A 20,306-nucleotide genomic window follows, 5' to 3' on the forward strand; every position below is an offset into this window, starting at 1 on the left:
TTACATTACATTACATGGGACATAATTTGGACTCCAACCGTCAACAATTTCAATGTATTATTGTGTTTATTAACACTATGATATTCTCCTTAACACGTTGAGCGCCATGTCAGCCATCGGTGGCTGACACCAGACTTTCCGTTTAGGCCGCGTCAGCCATCGGTGTCTGACAGCGTGTAACATGAGAACTATAAAATTTTACACTATTTTACGGAATTACAGAAAATTTATTTAAAATTTATAAGAATCACGTTCCAAACGTAAACTACCTTCTACTACGATAGGAAACACCAGCTCCTGTAGTACCAGCGCTTAGAAGCGGCGCGCGTGGCTTGAACGGGATTGCTGTAGAAATACGCGTGGCGCTCAACGTGTTAAAACATGAAATGTTGTTTCTTGACAATTCCAATTTTAAATCTTTTATAATCCACTTGCCATATGTAGACAAATTTGGACTTAGCTCAACTTCTCCTTCATGCTTTCAACATCGTTGCAGGAAGTGAATGAAGTAGTACAGAAAGTGTATGGTGGCGAGAAACCCGTGCCGTTGTGGAACGAGGAGGAGGCGTCCTCGTCCGCCCTCAGCAGGATATTGTTCACGCTCATCATCAGGATCAAGGTAGGTGGTGCACTAGGACGTATAGGAAACTACAATTTAAAGCTGAAAGAGAAATGTGCATTCAAGAATGTAGTAGCAAAGAACAATATATTAAGTTGGCCATTTGGAAAAGATAATAGAAGGATTACGCAAGAGAGAGAAAGAGATGGTAGTAGTTAGAGAGTCAATCAAATAAGTGTGACATATTGGTAAAAAGATCCATTAATTCATACTTCTAGTGGTATGATCTGTTGTGTCGTGGTGGCGTATGAATAATTGAAATTTTACGCAATTTTGAACATAGGCTTTCATATACATATGAACGGTGTGGACTGCCGTTCGGTGAGCGTGGACTGTAGGGGCGTTGGTTCAGGCTGGAGTGAAACACAGCGATTACTATTCTGAAGCCTCCGGTACCGTCTGAAGAGAGTATTTTTTCTTCTTGTCCTATTTCTTCTCGAGTGTAGTGTGTCGCTGCCCGGAAGCGAATGCCGCTCGACGAGAGGCGGCCTATCTTTATACCCGCCCGCTCGCATGATAACGTTTCCAACTCGCGTTAGCGAATCTGCGCGAGCGGGACGGGGCGAGAAAGAACGAGACGCGTGTCTCTTCAGATCGGTACTCTATAGCGTTTATTTATTGCAATTTACAATTTCTTAATTCTATTTATTGTTACAATTTCTATTTCTATTCGTAGGTAATAATGACAACACACAAAGAAATACTTTATTTAACTTACACTATCTTAAATCTATGCAAATCTATATAAAATAACAGAATACAAAACGATTAACTAGGACTTAACAACTATAAATTACGATATATACAAATAATGTCGCGAACATAATCTCCCGCCGCAGCTCTCGTAGCTGGAGTTAACTCGTGTTCGCGTCGCTCGATGTCGATGTGGGCAGTATGATCAGCTTCTTAGTGGGTCGCCGTAGGATGCCCTTGTTCGTCCGCACGTCGACTGCTCGAACCTCGCCGTCTGGTCCAGGGTAGGTCGCCACCACCACGCCTCGCGGCCACGTGTTGCGAGGCAAGGTCCCATCAGCTATCAGGACCAGGTCGTCCATTTTGATGGCTCCGTGTGTAGCTCGGAGCTCCCGCCGGTGTTGCAACTCGGGTAGGTACTCCTTCACCCACCGGTTCCAGAAGCAGTCAGCTAGCCTCTGGCTGGCACGCCACTCCTTGTGTCCCGCCGCGTCGCTCTCTGTGAAGCTGCCTGGCAGTGGGACGCGCGATGGACCGCCCAATATGAAGTGATTGGGGGTTAGGGCGCTGTCGTCGTCTGCCGATGTTGACACGTGGGTTAGCGGTCGACTATTGAGGGTGTGCTCGACCTCGACCAGCAGAGTGTGGAGGACTTCTTCCTTGGGCGCCCGCTCGTTCAACGTAGCGGCTAGTGCGGTCTTCACGCTACGCACCAGCCGTTCCCACGCACCTCCCATGAAGGGTGCGCTCGGGGGAATGTAGCGCCACCGGATGAAATGAACTGATGACTCTTCTTGGATGGCTTCCTCGGCTGCTTTCTTCAGTTCGACGTCAGCACCTTTGAGGTTGGTGCCTTGGTCGGACCATAATTCTGTGGGACACCCTCTGCGGCTTATGAAGCGCCGCAGGGCCATTATGGCGGAGTCCGTGCTGAGGCTGCCGGCGATTTCTAGGTGGACTGCGCGCGTCGTTAGGCAGGTGAAGAGCACTCCGTATCGTTTCTGGTGAGTGCGGCCCACTGTCACGGTCATAGGCCCGAAGTAGTCTAGGCCGGTGAACGTGAACGGTCGTTGATGATGCGCCAACCTGCTATGTGGATGGTTGCCCGTTGATGGCTGCGCCGGTCTTGCTCTTCGTAGGCGGCACAGCTGACACCTCTTCAGTTCACTGCGGACGGCGTGTCGTAGGCGCAACACCCACAAGTGTTGTCGCACCTCGTTTGTGGTGATCTCGAAGCCGCCGTGGTGAAGTTTCCGATGCACCCATGCGATGTATAGGCGCACCCAGGCGTGGTTTCCGTCGACGATGGGGGGTTCTCGTTGCTCGGCTGACAGATCGGCGGCGGCTGCTATTCTCGATCGAAGTCGCAGAATGTCGTCGTTGTCTATGACGACTGACAGCTGTATGAGTCGACTGGATGACGGCAGCTGTTTCCCTTGTTTCAATACTGCGATTTCGTCGCCGAACGCCTCTTGTTGTATCGCGCGAATCCATAGCCGTCGCGCGCGATCTAGGTAGTGTGTGTCTATGGGGATGAAACACACAGATGGACTATTGCTGTTCTTGATTTTCATCTTCGTCTTCTCTCTATCGACTTTCTTCGTGCGGGTCCAAGTGGGGTCGGCGCTCTCTTTCTTCTTGTTTCTCTTTCGGATGGCGGTGCAGCGTTGACTGGTCGGTCGCAGGAGGTCGATGAACTGCAACACCCGTGCTGAACTGCGAACAAGTTTCAACCAATTAGAAAAACGTGACGGATCGGGTAATGCTATAGACAACTGCGTCGCGTTCTGTAGCTTGTGTACGCGTTCTTCTCCCGTTTTCGCTTGACTATCGTCGCTTGAACTATCTTCACGCGGCCACTGTTCTTCGTTTTTGTCGAAATTCCTTTCGACCGGTTGGAGACGTCGCATTACCGATTCATAGTTGTCCGGCGGCACAGGGTCGTCCTTCTTCCATAATAACCCCGTCTCGTATCCTCCCGCCGGTAACGGACGAGTTTTCTCTTCTAAAATGCGCAGGGCGCGACGTTCTTCTTCATTGTAAGACCTCTTCGGTGCGATTCCCAGCGATTCGAGCGCGAAATGTTGCTTCATCATTTCTTCCATCGATTGTTCCTCTTCATGTGTCGTCACTATGTGGCTGATTCTGTGCACCTGCTGTCTTGTCCTGCCGCGACTCGTACCGTGCAGTACCCATCCCAGATCGGTGAGTGATGCGACCGGCTGCGTGTCGGATCCTCTTCTAACTTCGTGGGCCAGCAGTAGGTGCCAGTTGTCTTGCCCCAACAGTACCGTCGGTTTGCCCTCTTCATAGACCAACTCCTCTCTCTATGTCTCGTAGATGTGGACAGCCCTTGATGACGCTGCGCGGTACCGACTGCGGTGATAACTGCAGTCTGTCCATCGTCCGTGCCCCCACTGTTTATTCTTGTGAATTCCGCCCGCGGATCTTGAAGTGAACACGCGTCGATTGAGCTGCGTTGATCCGTGCCCCGGCCACACCTTCCATGTAGAATGGTGCGGGGGACCCGTAGCACCGATTCGCTCCGCCACCGCCGTCTCGATGATGGTGCAAGTCGACCCGTCGTCCAGTAGCGCGTAGGTGTCGCACGTTCCCGTGGGACCGGTGACTCGTATCGGCAGGATCTTCAGGAACGCGATCTTGTCGTTTTCCCTTGCCGATGCGGCGACTGCGGCGGACTTGTCCTCGATGACGTGTGTTGTCACTTCATTCTCCGGCTGTTGTCGCGTGGTGTGCAGCAGAGGGTGATGAGTCTGCGTGCACTCATCCACTCCACATCTCTTGCTCTTGCAGGCGTGGCGAAATCTTCTTACTTTGAGGCAGCGGAAACACAGCCTATGAGTCTTCGCTAACTCCCATCTCTCCGATGTGTCTGCTTCCTTCATCGTCTTGCAGTCCGATGGAGCGTGTCCCTCTCGTCGACACATCGGGCACGGTGGTGTAGCGGGTTTCTCCTGCGTCGTGTATGTCTTCGCCGTCTTCCTAGGAGCGGACTCCCGCCGGTCTTCGGACGGTATCTCCTCGGCGGGGGCGAAGTTTCCACATCGTGCGGCGGTCCTTTGCAGGAACTGAGAGAGTGTTATGAGGTCCGGTTGTCCCTCCGGTTGGTCGTTGGCGAAGTCGTAGTACTTGAAGCGTAGTACCGACGGCATCTTCTCTGTGACGTTTCTCACTATTTCTTCATTGTAGAGGTAGTGACTCTTGTTCAGCGCTCGTATCGTGGCGACGACGTTCTGCACCTTGCTTGCGAAGAGGCAGACGTCTCTTGCGTTGTCCGAGAGTCGTGGTAGCGCGCGGAGTTTGTTCAGTTCGGCTGTGACGAGTGCTCCAGGGCGGCCGAACCTCGCGGCTAACATCTTCATTACTTCTTCTGCGGTCGTAGACCCGACGAATAGGGAGCGTGCCGCGTCCTTTGCGGCCCCCTTCAAGCTTCTGCGCAGTCTTGCTAGGTTCTCTTGTTCTGTGAGTTGACTTGCGCTCTCTTCATAGGCCATCTTCCATGGTAACCACTCGCTCGACGATCCATTGAAGACTGGCAACTCGGTGACTCTTGACGCTGTGGAGGGCAGTATGTTGCGAGCGGCCATCTGCATGGCGACAATCGATGCCCACCTTCAGCACCGGTTCTTCCTTCTTCATCGACTGCATCGCCGCTGCTATCGTAGGCATGACGGCATGTGGGTCAACGTGGCGTGCGTGGTCCCGGTGAAGTGCGTCGCTGCTCGGCTGTGGCGGCGGCGCTCTCGAATCCTCTTCAACGGGTCTCGATGGGACGAACCCCTGACGCTTGCCGGTGACTTCTTCTATCTCTGGTACATGCGGCTCCATCGTGAGTGCTAGCGTGCTTCGATGAACCCAATCCGACGTTCGTTCTCTTCTGACGGTAGCGTCGTCGTCGTCTATTTCCTCGTCGTCCTCTGATTCGGCTTCCAGGGCGGCGACACGTGCAGCAGCCAATTCCACCTCCTTTCGAAGTAGCTCCTCCCGTGCCTTGGCCAGAGCCTTCTTCTTCTGCGAGGCCGTGGTGCGAACCGTGCGTGCCGTGCCGTGCTTCGGTTCCTTCTTCCTTGCTGTCTCCTCTGTCGTTCCTGTGGCTTCGGTAGTCTCCGTGGCTCCTGTGGTCGTCGTATCGCCGGACGTGTTCGTAGTCGATGTGGTGGCGGCGGTAGACGACGTGGCAGCGACAGAAGGCATTCTGACAGCCGCAGACGACGTGGTGGCAGCAACGGACGGCGTGGCAGCGACGGACAGCGTTCCGGCGGCCGTAGTCGACGTGGCGGCGGACGTTGTGGCTTCGGTGACGGCGATTTTCTGCTGCGACGACTTCATGTTCCTCGTAGTCGGCATTTCAGCGATCCGGCTTCAGAATGGTCTTCCTCCAGCGATCCGGCTTCTCGATGTACCAACGGTGTTCCTCCAGCAATCCGGCTTCTCGAAGGACCACGATGAACGGTGTGGACTGCCGTTCGGTGAGCGTGGACTGTAGGGGCGTTGGTTCAGGCTGGAGTGAAACACAGCGATTACTATTCTGAAGCCTCCGGTACCGTCTGAAGAGAGTATTTTTTCTTCTTGTCCTATTTCTTCTCGAGTGTAGTGCGTCGCTGCCCGGAAGCGAATGCCGCTCGACGAGAGGCGGCCTATCTTTATACCCGCCCGCTCGCATGATAACGTTTCCAACTCGCGTTAGCGAATCTGCGCGAGCGGGACGGGGCGAGAAAGAACGAGACGCGTGTCTCTTCAGATCGGTACTCTATAGCGTTTATTTATTGCAATTTACAATTTCATTTCTATTTCTATTCGTAGGTAATAATGACAACACACAAAGAAATACTTTATTTAACTTACACTATCTTAAATCTATGCAAATCTATATAAAATAACAGAATACAAAACGATTAACTAGGACTTAACAACTATAAATTACGATATATACAAATAATGTCGCGAACAACATAATTATAGCGAAGTTAATTTGAAATTAATACAAGATAAATGAGGAATTGTAAAAGATGGATTGTATGAAAGAAAACAGTCGTTGGGTCGAAGCGCGCAGTTTGACTCACACCACAGCCGCTCACGATTAAGGGTCTCGAATTTAGTCGAGCTTTCTCGATCTAATTACACGTAAGTTAGACTGGTAGTTATTACATTAAAATAGAAGAAATTCATGTTTTTTGGGAAAGAGCTGAAGTTTAGGTTAAATAAAACATTGTGAAACTCGATCATCAATCCTTGCTAAACTCGCCTACTTGTTAACATTACATTTCCTCCTTATGAATTTCGATATAAATTACTAGTTTTTACCTGTGATTTCGTCTGCGAAATTGGGATTTGTTTACATTGACTGAGATATATAATCCTTCTCTGTCTAATATAGTACATGTGTAATAAATTTTATAGTGATCGGTCCATCTGTTAAGGAGTTAAGAGCTGACAAACAATACCATTTTCACATTTGTAATTGTAATAAGGATATACCGTAGCGTGGGTGGTGAGAGGGTCGTATGTTGTATGCGGTGTGGTGCGCAGCGCATCCAGCTGACGGCGACGACGCCCAGCAACTCGGCGGTGCGGCTGGAGACGGGCGCGGTGGAGTTCGAGCTGTCCAACCGCGTGCAGAACGTGCCCGGGCCCGGCCCGCGCCACCAGCTGCGGCTCTTCGCACGCGCACAGGTACAGGCGGACACGCACGCTTAGCACTTGTTTTAGTTATGAAATTACTTACCCCTGAACTTACTAAGGCAATTTGAGCTAGATAAATTTCTATTATACATAAAGTTCTTATTAAAAAAAAATATAGATCCTTTCTCCCACCTAGACATTGAACTTTTAGACAGTAGACAGATGTTCCGCCGTTTAGGTCTCGGCATAGAATAGGCCACCCGTTCCTTTCCTGTAAGGGTCGTAAGAAGCAAGGAAGAGGGTTTATAGTAATAGTGGGTGACCATGAGCGGCGGTAGTCACTTACCATCAGGTGAGCCGCAAGCTCGTTTGCCCCCTGTGCAGTAAAAAAAAAATTATAGTGAAAGAATGGGCGGCAACATCCCCCTTACAACATTACCAAAAGCCAAACTACAATTGCTAACCCGCCTGGCGACTACTGGCAAAACCCCCTTTATGGGAAAGGCTATGTTCAGCAGTAGACAGGTAACAGCAGATACAACAAGACTGATATTAAGGATGTGATAAGTAAACAATTTAAATATATTATTGCCGCTTGTGTCAAGAAAATATCTTTTAATGTATATCTTGTAAACAGGTGGATGTAAACCTAAGTTTGGGACAAGTGATACGCAACGCGATGTTCGAGGAAGCGGAGCCCGAATTTCAACAGTACGCGTTTTTCAACACTAGAATCGGTAAGGTATATTCTATGTTCATTTAAAACATATATCTATGCTTCATGATCTATATCATGGATCGTTATGTGCACTAGACTACACATAAGTGACAGTTTGAGGATCTCTTGTTTGCCCCCTGTGTTGTAAAAAAAAAAATCTCGCGCCATTTTGCTTGTCAATTACTTTTTATATATTTTTTTTTTGTCTATGGTCTAGCTTCCATCTTGTTTGTGTAATTGTCATATCTACCAACTAATAAAGAAAAGTCATAATTTTCTCTATTATTCTATTTTTAATTGATAAAAATAATTGACAAATGATCCTAAATGATTGATGTTTTCATCAACACATTTGACATCAATATTAGCACACTATAAATGTAAATAAATATACTAGGTTTTAAAATAAATAAAGAAAGAGAAATCTTTATTTTGTACAAAAACCTATACTGCCACTCTTTTAAGCTGACTTTAGACATTTAACCAAAATCTATATAACGCCGGTAAATAACGTCTAAGACAGGTTTCATAACTTTTGAAAAAGATAAATAGATACTCGTCATTATTTCCTCTAAAAGATTTTTCTCTAAAAGATTACATTAATAAACTTATTATAAGCACAAATAATTACAAGAAAAGATTGAAAATAGGTTGCCTTATTGCTAAGAGCGATCTCTTCCAGGCAAAGAATGTTAAGTATGTTAAGAAATTGGCCAGTTAATGATATTCCATCTGTGGTATATGTATACCAGAGGGAGACTTTGTACGAAAGTCGATTGCTTGGGTACCTTTGTCCCATTCGTGTTTCAACCGTGAAGCAGTTGTGTTTGCATGGCTGTGTTTCGGTTTGAAGGGTGGGATATGGCGTGAATTTACAAGGTACAGAGGAATAACACCTGAATCCTCAGGAATGGCAACGCATGGCGAGTATCATGGGCGAAACAGTATACTCCGTTATGTCCATGGTACTGCTCATGTCTATAGGCGACGGTTACCACTTTCCATCAGGTGGACCGTCAGTTTGTTTGCCATTCTAAGTTGTATAAAAAAAATGTAACTGGGGACACACTCTTTTATGTTTATGGGCTCTTTTCAAGCATTTATATCTAAACGTGTTAACACATTACGTACGTGTGTCAGCGATGCGCAACGCGTTCCGCGAGGAGACGGTGGCGGGCGAGGACAAGGAGGTGGTGCTGATCACGCTGAAGCGGCCGCTCGTGTACATCCAGCCCGTGGCCGTGGACCGGGCCATCCTCGTCTGGCTCAACTACAAAAACGCTTACGAGTACTGGAACGAGAAGCGGCTCAACCTCAACAAGGAGGTGCTCACCGCCACGCAGCAGGTCTTCGAGAAGGTAACCCGTCCTGCTACTGTTACTAGCGATTCGCCATCGATATACTATGTTCAGCCGGGCAGACAGCGGCTACCACCCCCATCTGAGGTAGGGGGGAAAGGGATTGTTAGTAATGCTGGCAATACAGGGTGTATCAGGTAGATCTCAACGCGTTTCCCATGACATGCATGTATAAACTTACAATAATAACTTGAATTTCAATGTGGCTTTAGTAATATAACTTATATTTAATAGTTGATTGTTAATAATACATATAAAAATGTTGCATGCCGAGCTGGCTGAATGTTAAGGTTATTTATTTTTGTTTATTCATTAGTACAAATATGTGTACATGGCGGACTTAATGCTAAAAGCATTCTCTCCCAGTCAACCATAGGGAAGTGTCAGAATACACGAATGCGGTACTAGTAATTATTGATATACATACATACTAAAATTACATATTATATATAAACGAATAAATATATATGAATAACAAATATACTTACACATATATGACATATACTATATTATACATGAAATTGAGAATAATATAAAGCACTTATATATATTACCTTAAACTTACCACATTCATCGCAATAAATTTAATTTAATTTCATTTAATGTACTCTTATATTTGATTTGCAGGTACAACTGACGTCACAGATCACTACTCCACATCTGAGTACTCTGTTCCTTCAGCTGAACGTTGACGATATCGGCATTTGTCTGCCGCTCAACCAGCCGCCGGTGGTAAGTGGTCCCACGTCTTACTCGTAGTAGGCATGTGTAATATCGGTACCGCACCAATATCTATATGTTGAGATTCTCTGGAAGTTATTGTTGGAAAAAAGTGAGTTTTCATTTCGATATTGCACATACTGTTCGGAGGATTTTTTTTTTATACAACTTAGAATGGCAAACAAGCTGATGGCCCCCCTGATGGAAAGTGGCAACTGTCGCCTATAGATATGAGCAGTACTATGGACGTAACAGAGTATACTGTTACGCTCATGATACCCTCCATGCGTTGCCATTCCCGAGGACTCAGGTGTTATTCCTCTGTACCCAGTAAATTCACGCCATATCCCACCCATCAAATCGAAACACAGCCATGCAAACACAAGTGCTTCACGGTTGAAACGCGAATGGAACAGAGGTACCGAAGCAAACGTATGTTTAAAATAACGTTGAATAGATAGTATCGAGAGAGCGGTATGAGAGAGTAGTGAAGTGACGCGTGGCGCAGGCGGGCGGCGGCGCGGGCGAGGCGGAGTGGCGCGGCGCGGTGGTGGTGACGCTGGAGAGCACCAGCATCTCCGCCTGCAGCTCGGGCGCGCTCGTCTCCAAGGGCCGCTTCGTGGGGCTGTGCCTGCGCTTCGCCGACGACTTCGAGGCCTCGCTCGACGACTGGAAGCCCGAGCCCGGCGCCACCGCCAACGTCTGCTGCGTCTCCGAGGGCACCTACGAGGTCTGCAGCCGCACCGCCGCCGCCAAGCGCCACGGTACTTCAATAAATAATACGCATGCGCACAACATTCACAAACATCATCCACGAGAGAGGTGAATGCGACAAGTAAGGAACGATAGCTCTGCCGAAACTCCACTAGGGGGAATTTAACCAAATACTACTTCAGCCTTGGAAACAGACACATTACAGCGCTACGTCAATCAACCAATGTCCAGATTATCCAAGTAAATTACCATAGTCTTTTATGAACTATTATATTATTTCGAACTACTTTAATCAAGTTATAAACTACGTATACTGTTAAAAAAACTACCATATTATTAAATATCCTCTTTAAAATACTTTTCCTACCTGTCAATAGATCTCTTCCGAGGTAGATAAACAACCATAAACCAAAAGCCTCTGCCCCTTACATCGTTTTATTTCATTCACTTACTTAAATACAGAGGCTTTGGAAAGTTCTATGAAGTTATCTCTATGTTTATGCGTGCAGTGCAGTAAATTATTTACTAATTAAGAGGTTTAATAATTGGTAATTTAGCACTAGTGCTAAATAAAATAAGTTCCATTCTTCCTCTAACTGCGTCTTTAAATGTTATAGTTCTAGTTAATTCTAACTCGTTCCCCCCGCTACTCCGGCAGAGAACGCCAAGTGGTTCCTGAACGTGTCGTGGCAAATGGAGGGCGTGGACATCCACCTGGACGTGTCCGTCGGCAAGCAGCTGTCCGCGCTCGGGCACACGCTCACCATGCTCACTGGTTTGTTTATTTGGACTTTATTTATATAGTGTTAAGATCAGAAATCAAATCATCTAGATATCTCTATATCGAACTGTCGTAATACGTCGTTGTAAACGCTGATAGGGTACCAGTGAGGGATGATAGGTGAGGTTGAAAGGGAGAGACTTTGTACAAAAGTCGATTGCTTGCGTACCTCTGTCCCATGGCTGTGTTTCGGTTTGAAGGGTGGGATATGGCGTGAATTTACTGGGTACAGAGGAATAACACCTGAGCCCTCAGGAATGGCAACGCATGGGGGGTATCATGGGTGAAACAGTATACTCTGTTATGTCCATGGTACTGTTCATGTCTATAGGCGACCGTTACCACTTTCCATCAGGTGGGCCGTCAGCTTGTTTGCCATTCTAAGTTGCATAAAAAAAAGGTCAGTTAACTCATCGTGACAAATTTATCAGGAGTTAACCACTATGGTTCCCAGGGATGGAGCCATCTGACAAAGTATACTGTTAAAATCCAAGTTACATTCTTTCTACATGATAAAGTTAAGGTAAAGTCAAGTCAGTTAGCTTAATGTGACGAATTCACTAGACATTAAGTACAATGGTTTCTACTTACGATTATTTTCTAGCAAAAAGGTGCTTTTAAAACATTACCAAAGCCTAACTGCGGTTGTAAACCCACCTGCCAAGCATGGCAACTACTGGTAAAACCTCTCTTTATGGGAGAGGGCTATTTTTAGCAGTGAACAGTGAACGGCTCATATGATGATGATGATGAAGCTGTTAATACTCTAGTGTAATTTTTTTTCTTTCAGGGTTTGAAGAGGAAGACCCACTGAAGATGGATTACGAGAGCGACCTGGACGATGAAGCTGACAACAGCAAAGATTCACAAGTATGTTACAGAGGATTTATTTCATAGTAATATGTATGAATCCGTGTGAATAAAGAAGTCGTGTGGTGCCATAATCGAAAGGGCCACCTTCCTTTCCCATGGGTGTTTTAAAAGGTGATTAAAGGAATTAAATGATCGAGGAATGGACAGCAGCATCTCTCATGAAACATCACCAAAGCCTGACTGCGGTTACCAATCGGGGGTCGAAGGTCAAAATTTGGTTGTCAAAAGTATTACAATAAAAAGGAAAATTTCTCGTAACAAAATTATGTCCGTCTTTCCCCCTCTTCGTCCTAGTCTTTTTTTCAAAGACCGTCAAATTTGTCTGTAGAATGTCTTAGCGGCCAGCGAGAAAACCGATCAGAGACCGCAATATCCGGTAAATCACAACAGAGGTTTACCACGAGGTATAAAACGAAGCCTTTAAACCCTCGCGCGGGCAATAGTAGTAAAGTGAGTATATTTGGTGGCGTTTAGGAGAGCATAGTGCTGCGTCGCAAGTACACGGACCACCTGCCCGCGTTCGTGTTCGACACGAGCATCGACTCCAAGAAGCGGTCCAAACTGATCGAGAAGGAGATGAACGAACAGGCCAAGATCATCAACGACCTGCGCACCCTCGGCGCCAGCCACACCACCATCGAGCACGAGATGAAGCGCCTGCACGACCTCGAGGCGCTCGTCTTCAAGGACTTCAGGAGGTAGGATTTATGGCAATGAAACATAGAAGTAATGAAGTTTGACCAGTAGATGGTTTTTTACTCGTATTGCGTTTAACAAAATTTGCACGGACTATATATACTTAATAAGTATGAAATTTCGCACATTTATAGTTTATATAGAGATGCATAAAAATACATTAAGTCAATAAAAAAAAAAAATACTTTTAAGTCTATGGTCAAATTGAGAATAGATTAATATTGTTTGCCTTTAATATTATTTGTCTATAGTCTTACTGAATGTCAAACATAACCATAATAAATTCATTTATTGCAATATATACATACATACATATCTGTTACGCCTGTATTCCATTAGGATAGGCAGAAACAATGGAACGCTAAATGCTTCGATTCAAACAAACCTCTTTCGCTTCCTCCACATTCATCGATCTTTTCATATACGCTCGCCGGTTACGGGTACTTTTAATTTGGCCAATATATATATATAATTATGGTCGAATTTAGACTACTGGGCGACCACTAGTATGTAGTAAATATGTAATAGATTGTCCCTACATCATGGACAGAGCTCATAGTCTTTACCCGCTTACGTAAATACTGGTTTTACGTATTTATTTCACCCTATTTCGATTTCATAAGGCAAGACAATCGGTTTATCATTAAAAGCAAAGGTGTTTCAGAAGCTTGAAAGTATAAAATGATAGTGCCATATGGCTGTGAGGGTTTTAAGCCTTATTTTTTGTCATATATATATAGACAGCAATTACAATTTTTGTTCAGTAGGGCAGCATTCATTGTTTATACCGAAATATGTGAGATGGAAGAAGGTGAGATGACGATATCTTTTTTTTTTATATGAGCTAATGATACCACAGTGTTCGGCCTTTTAGCTGTAATATGAAGGCCTAAGATTTGCGCTCGCATTCTACCACAATCCTGGTAGTGACACCCAAGCGAGTGAGTGTATACTGGATACTCGCTCGACGTGGACAGTTATGTGTAGCGCGGTGTGAGTGTGCGTGTGCGTGTGCGTGTGTGCAGGGACATGATCCAGAAGCTGCGGCGGCAGAGCGTGCGCGCCAGCTCCATCACGCGCGGCAAGCTGGGGCTCGCCAACAACCGCAGCCGCTCCTTCGTCGTGCCCGACGTGCCCGCCCACCACCACCAGCCGCACGACACCACAGACTTCCACACGTCTGTACCACTAATCTTAAACGTAGCCTTAAATATAACTCAATATTTCACTACAGAATAGAATAGAATAGAATAGAATAAATTTATTGTGAGCTGTATGTTACAATTTTTCGTAAGATGTTATTAACGTCTCCAAGGAAAACAGCCTACCCATACATCGGGCATACAATACGATTAATTACAAAACATTAATTATTTTACAGTCATACATTAAAATTGTCAATAAAATTGAAAATAAAATAAAACATGTCAATCAACAGTCACAAACTAACTCATGGTCACCATTAGAACATATTAATTATCATCCTATATATTAATTAAATTATTTATAAAATTCAATGTAAAAAATTCAATGTAAAAAAAAAATGTCAAAGAGCAAAGAATTCATTCATATTATAGAAAGCATTTGCAAGTAGCCATTTTTTTAATAATAATTTGAATTTTGTATATACAGAATATATATATATATATCGTAAATAGGCCGCTGTAACCTATATACGATAATAAAACTTGTTGATAATAACAAAAATTTACTTTTAAACTATAAATTAGACTAAAAATAAAGTTCAGTAAAAGTTAAGTAAATGTACCGAATTATGCACTGTAATCTACGAATGCCCTCCAATGAAATCGAACTCGCTCTCATGTGTTTCCTATTAAAAAAGCGCGATTAAAAATTTTGCAAGTAAATAGTACCTACATACCTGCTTCTTTCTTTGTTGCACTTGTAAAAGATACAGCGATTAGTTAAAAACTTGTCAGCAAAGGTGGGCTTATCTCTAAAAGAGATCTCTTCCCGCTGGTTATATTTTTTTTATTTCATAATACATTACAGCGGTGTAGAGACCAACCTAGTGCTGGCAGCTGGCGTGGGTGACTCCGGGGAGACGCTGCTATTGGCTGATGAAGACAACCGCCTCGCTGACATCATTGAGGGCAGTAGCTGGAGCTCCATGGAGAGCGAGCCTATCAATGGGAACGGTAACTTTAATTTTCATTGTCTATAATGCTGTGATGGCGCTTGGAAGAAATTACTAGGAGTGCCGAGTAAGCTCACAGTGTACGTCTTAGGGTACTTCATACAAAAACACCATGATCTGTGATTGTCACCACTACTGAAATGAGTACTAGCTGTGACTAGTTAGTTATCACTTTTTTTTTTATTTCTTTCTAAATCTTATAGAATATTCTATTCTCTATCTTTCTTTGATATCGTCAGCGACTAAAGTGCAGGCTGAAGACCCTAGACCCTTTTAATGGGTGATAATAGAATGGTAACTTAAACCAACGCTATTGGTACATTCTGGCGGTATACCAATGACTGTCTATAGGTGAAAATGAAGCAGGGTCTCTAGACAAGTGGCAAACAAGTACGTCGATGGAATAGACATCGTTAGCGATTCCGTGAGACAGAATGAGATAGCAACGCCGGGTGACTTATTCCAATTTACGGACTCGCTAGCGATGTCGATTCAATCGACGAATTCGCTTGCCACTTGTCTAGAAGCTCTGGTTAGTTGGCCCTTTATGATGAATTACCCACGATGGTTTCCAAAGTGGTCGACGTGGAAGTCGACTTGATTGCTAACGAATATTATGCTTTATTGTTAGCAATGGGATTTTTAAACCCCCTTACTTTTTTTTTATACAACTTAAAATGGCAAACAAACTGACGGCCCACCTGATGGAAAGTGGTAACCGTCGCCTATAGGCACGAGCAGTACCATGGACATAACAGAGTATACTGTTACGCCCATGATACCCCCCATGCGTTGCAATTCCTGAGGACTCAGGTGTTATTTTCAATTAATTATTACACCCCTCATGGGCTCCTCAAAAAGCTGACGGTTCACCTAATGGAAAGTGGTAACTGTTGCCTATAGACATAAGCAGTAACATGGATATAACAGAGTATACTGTTTCGCCCATGATACCCCCCATGCGTTGCCATTCCTGAAGACTCAGATGTTATTTCTTTGTACCCAGTAAACTCATGCCATATCCCACTCTTCAAACCGAAACACAGCTATGCAAACACAACTGCTTCACGGTAGAAACACCGCACACACCGCACACACCGCACACACCGCACACACCGCACACACCGCACACACCGCACACACCGCACACACACCTCCACGTCCACGGAACACTCGCATACACAACAACTGCTGCCACAGTGTAATGCACAACCAGTAGTCCAACATCTTTGACAGACATCTAGTAAAATGTCACAAATAAGCAGTAAATGAAACTCTTGCCTGAATTTTAATAAAAATGTTAATTGAATTTCCTATTCTAATTTGGTTGAAAATAGACGTCACAACAATCCTATGATGACTACAATATTTCGTGAGCATTATACTTGTATTCCTCTTTTCGAAGGAGTATAATCCTCTGTTAAAAAAAAAAATTACTTTTGTTACTAAATCACAATTAAATAATAAAATTTGTGGTACAGCGCTCCGTCGTCAGAGGGCGCCAATGCGGATGGCAAACAGGGCAAGAGCAAGACCGCGGAACCGAACATTGATTTTGAGTTAGACGTGAAAGTGCACATCAACAGTGGCAAGTGCGTGCTGCACACCAAGGAGCCCTGCAGGGATGACGACATCAAGATGTGAGTACGCATAGGCTAAGGACGCATTTAGCGTATTTATAAACGACTTAAAAAAAAAGGTACTTCTCATTTTATGTTATTACCTCATAACTGTCATTTATAAATAAAAAAAATATACTGTCAGATTTAGCCTATAGAAATTTTGTTGTTTTCGTAATTAAATTTTTACATATATATATATATATATATATATATATATATATATATATATATATATATATATATATATATATATATATATATATAATAATAAAATTTATGTCACTAGTAAAGTCTCTTTACAAAATTTGAAAAAGATATAAAATTAAGATCACTGTAAGGGATGATAGGTGAAAATGAAAAGCCACACATTCAGACACAACCACTCTTTGGAATCAACTTCCAGCAGCAGTATTTCCGAACCGATACGACAACATAACCTTTTTAAAAAACAGTACACCTGCTATGCTGTTGGTGTTGTGGGTAATCATGGGTGGAGGTAGTCACTTACCATTAGGTGAGCCGCATGCTCGTTTGCCCTCTGTGTTGTAAAAAAAATGAAAAGGTACGATGATGTCACGTGGAGGTCACCCTGACAGGTGTATTGCTAGCAGTGGGAGTGGTAGTCCCAGATAAGTAGATATGTAGGTTTCAATAACACGAACAACGCGTGTGGCAGCGGCGGGCGCATGCGCGTGGGCCGGTCGGCGTCGGGCGGGCTGGCGGCGCCCGACGCGGCCACGGGCTCCCCCACGGCACGCCGCAAGCCCGCGCACCAGCACCAGCACCAGCAGCACCACCAGCACCACCAGCACCACCAGCACCACCAGCGCCACCAGCCTGTGCTCGACCTCACCGTCTTCCGCGTGCCCGGTCTCCACCTCAAGGTCCGTTGCCGTTACTGCACTATCTTCGTATTTACATAATCACAAACACTAATTGTTCCTTCAAGCTCTAGCGAACTCATTCTTGGATTTTGTACAATATCAGTAAGGGTTTTCCCTTTTTTGTTTCAATATTTCGAGTCTCTTGCCTGTATTCATGTTTAAATATGTTCATAATGAAGCTAGGATCAAATGGAACAAAATATTAACAAAATTTGATAATATAAAAGCAAGGAGTGCCACAAGGTTCTATACTAGGACCAACATAAAACTTTGAAAAGATTGCTCTCAGCAATAAGACCGCCTTACTGTACTTATACAACTGTATTGTTGCATTTGTTAATTGTCTTGCTTATTTCCTATATAATATAATACAAATAAAGTATACTCATTCATTTATTTATTCCTCATTTGTATTAACAATTTATTGTACATTATGTAAAATTTTATTTTTATATATTTACTAGCTGACTCGGTAAACGTTGTTTTACCATATACATTATTTCTAGAACTATACATGAAAATTTCTCGTACTACAATTATTATTTTCGATTGCCATCTTGCAACCCTTTTTCGGAATATAAAAATCGCTATTAAAAAACAGGGGTTGATCATAAAAGGGTAAAAATTTGAAGCTGTATGTATTTTTCAATGTTTAGTTATAATAAAATAAAAATAAAAAAAAATTGTCAAAAAAATAAAAATAAAATATTTATAGGTAAGTCACTCTTATTGAGGGTTATGAAAAATAGTTGTTGGCCGATTCTCAGACCTACCCAATATGCACACAAAATTTCATAAAAATCGGTAAAGCCGTTTCGGAGGAGTTTGGTAACAAACACCGTGACACGAAAATTTTATATATTAGATTAAAAAAAAAAGATGCATAAATTCGTTGCCCTAATAAGAGAAAACTCTTAAACGAGAAGTAAGATATCAAATGTAACCACTGACATTAATTTAACCAGTATTTATAGATAACATAAATGCCATACTTTCCATTGCAACATACTTGTAAGTATTGAAAAATAATACGCAATTTAATTTTCAAATTCACATACGAATTGATACCTTTGTTAATAATATTTAATATTCAAAATAGGTGCACTACGAGTCGAAGACAGTGCCGGAAGACACAGCGTCCCCTCAGGGCGGGACCAGCGGTCCGAGTAGTAGCAGCGCGTCGGAGGCCGGGCCGGCTCTGTCGGGCGCGGCCCGCAAGCTGGCCAGCAAGAAGGCGGCGCTGTTCGCCTACATCACGCTGCAGAGCATCCCCGAGGAGACCATCATCAGCCCCCACATACTGGAGTTCCTCGAGCAGACGCTGGAGCCCATACCCACAAAGGCGTCTATTTTTACTTCTACTTCAGGTAATAATTTTTTTTTTTCCATATTGCAAAGATGTTTGGATGTTCGTGAAATTGCTCAATGAATTTGGATAAATCTAGTTACATACAAAGAATATAGTCATATAAAATAGTTTTAAGATTTTTCTCTTCTCTCAGTTTTGCATGCCCTTTAAGCCCTCAGTGTGGAGGGAAGGGATTGTTAGTAATGAGATTTATTAGCCTCATTTCTATCAATATATCCTATCAGGTCGATCTCCACAGTGATTAATTCTTGTTCAATTGCTCACTATGGGTCAACTGACCTGTCTTCGTCCCTCATCTGTTAACCTTTACCGGTGGGATCGCCAGCGTATACCGACAGCGCAGGCGGGGTTACCATTCCATCTACACCCATTAAAATATAAAAAGCCCGCGCCGTAAATTTAAGAAATATTTAGACATTGTGTTTTTTTTAAATCGTACTTTTAAAACAGTAATATGTTTTTATAAAAAATAACCGTGTTGCCTGAGGGCAGCTGAAATGATAACGGGGTAGTCACATGGTTCGAAAAATTGACAACAGATGGGGGTAAAGGTTCTTGAATAGTGATTGAACAGGCAAATTCAGTATATGATGGCCTTCTATTAGATGGAGCCACCATCTTAAGTATATTGCACAGCGTCAGTGATTGATGGTCAGGGGACATCATCCTTTATGGCAGTCTTCCTCCCTCATGGGCGTATGATCAGCAATGACAGTACAAATAACGGCTGACATGATGTAGTCGACGAGCCTGTTGATGGGTCGTTGTGGTCTGTGCAGAAGAGGCGCGGGCGGGGGTGGCTGGCGGGGCTGGCGGGGCGGGAGGAACGGGCGGCGAGTACGGGCAGTACGTGTACGCGTCGTTCCCGGTGGACGTGATCGTGCACTTCCACATGCAGCCGTCCACGTTCCGCTTCAGCTGCCTGCCCGCGTCGCGCGTCGAGTGCCTGCTGCAGCTGCCCAGCCTGCAGATCGTCTTCAGCTCCAAGCGCGCCGGCGACGAGTCAGTATACACTACACACTACGATACACATACCAAATACAACACATGTACTAACTTCTTGTGCTTTCCATTTCAATGTTCCTGTCTGTAAATTGCTGTGCCGCTACGGAGTGTCACGTGTCTTGTATGCTTACTTATTATAATATCTAATTTGTACCACGTGATATGCAAAAAAATATAAATAAATAAATGTTTGACTCAAATAAGCTCAAACCCTACATACACTATGACTGAATCTCAATTCGGAGTTTATACATGAAAGTTGTGTAAATTTTGTTTGCCCACCTGATTTTTTTTTTACAAAACTTAGAATGTTTTGCATGAACCCCCATGACGTTGCCATTCCTGATGGAAGATGTGGTAAATTCACGCCATATCACCCTTTAAACCAAAACTGGAAGAGATCGCTTTCAGAGATAAGTCCTCCCTTGCTAACAAGTTGTTAAACTAATCGCT

The 20,306-nt window shown here is 44.2% G+C and overlaps 1 protein-coding gene across 1 annotated transcript in view; it reads left to right on the forward strand.

The window, feature by feature from the left end:
• The window catches only part of LOC113520048 (transmembrane protein KIAA1109 homolog), a 70,828-nt gene that overhangs the window by 35,722 nt on the left and 14,800 nt on the right, over positions 1 to 20,306 (forward strand). Inside the window, exons 25-39 of the mRNA XM_052902565.1 lie at positions 497 to 619; positions 6,863 to 7,006; positions 7,593 to 7,692; positions 8,814 to 9,031; positions 9,659 to 9,763; positions 10,260 to 10,515; positions 11,124 to 11,240; positions 12,037 to 12,116; positions 12,594 to 12,817; positions 13,841 to 13,993; positions 14,829 to 14,998; positions 16,448 to 16,613; positions 17,272 to 17,479; positions 18,579 to 18,846; positions 19,628 to 19,850. Coding sequence (XP_052758525.1) covers positions 497 to 619; positions 6,863 to 7,006; positions 7,593 to 7,692; positions 8,814 to 9,031; positions 9,659 to 9,763; positions 10,260 to 10,515; positions 11,124 to 11,240; positions 12,037 to 12,116; positions 12,594 to 12,817; positions 13,841 to 13,993; positions 14,829 to 14,998; positions 16,448 to 16,613; positions 17,272 to 17,479; positions 18,579 to 18,846; positions 19,628 to 19,850 — 2,555 coding nt within the window. The remainder of the gene's footprint in view (positions 1 to 496; positions 620 to 6,862; positions 7,007 to 7,592; positions 7,693 to 8,813; positions 9,032 to 9,658; positions 9,764 to 10,259; positions 10,516 to 11,123; positions 11,241 to 12,036; positions 12,117 to 12,593; positions 12,818 to 13,840; positions 13,994 to 14,828; positions 14,999 to 16,447; positions 16,614 to 17,271; positions 17,480 to 18,578; positions 18,847 to 19,627; positions 19,851 to 20,306) is intronic.

This window comes from Galleria mellonella, unplaced genomic scaffold (assembly GCF_026898425.1).
Source record: "Galleria mellonella isolate WM207_F2 unplaced genomic scaffold, CSIRO_AGI_GalMel_v1 utg93, whole genome shotgun sequence".
Lineage (NCBI taxonomy): Eukaryota > Metazoa > Arthropoda > Insecta > Lepidoptera > Pyralidae > Galleria > Galleria mellonella.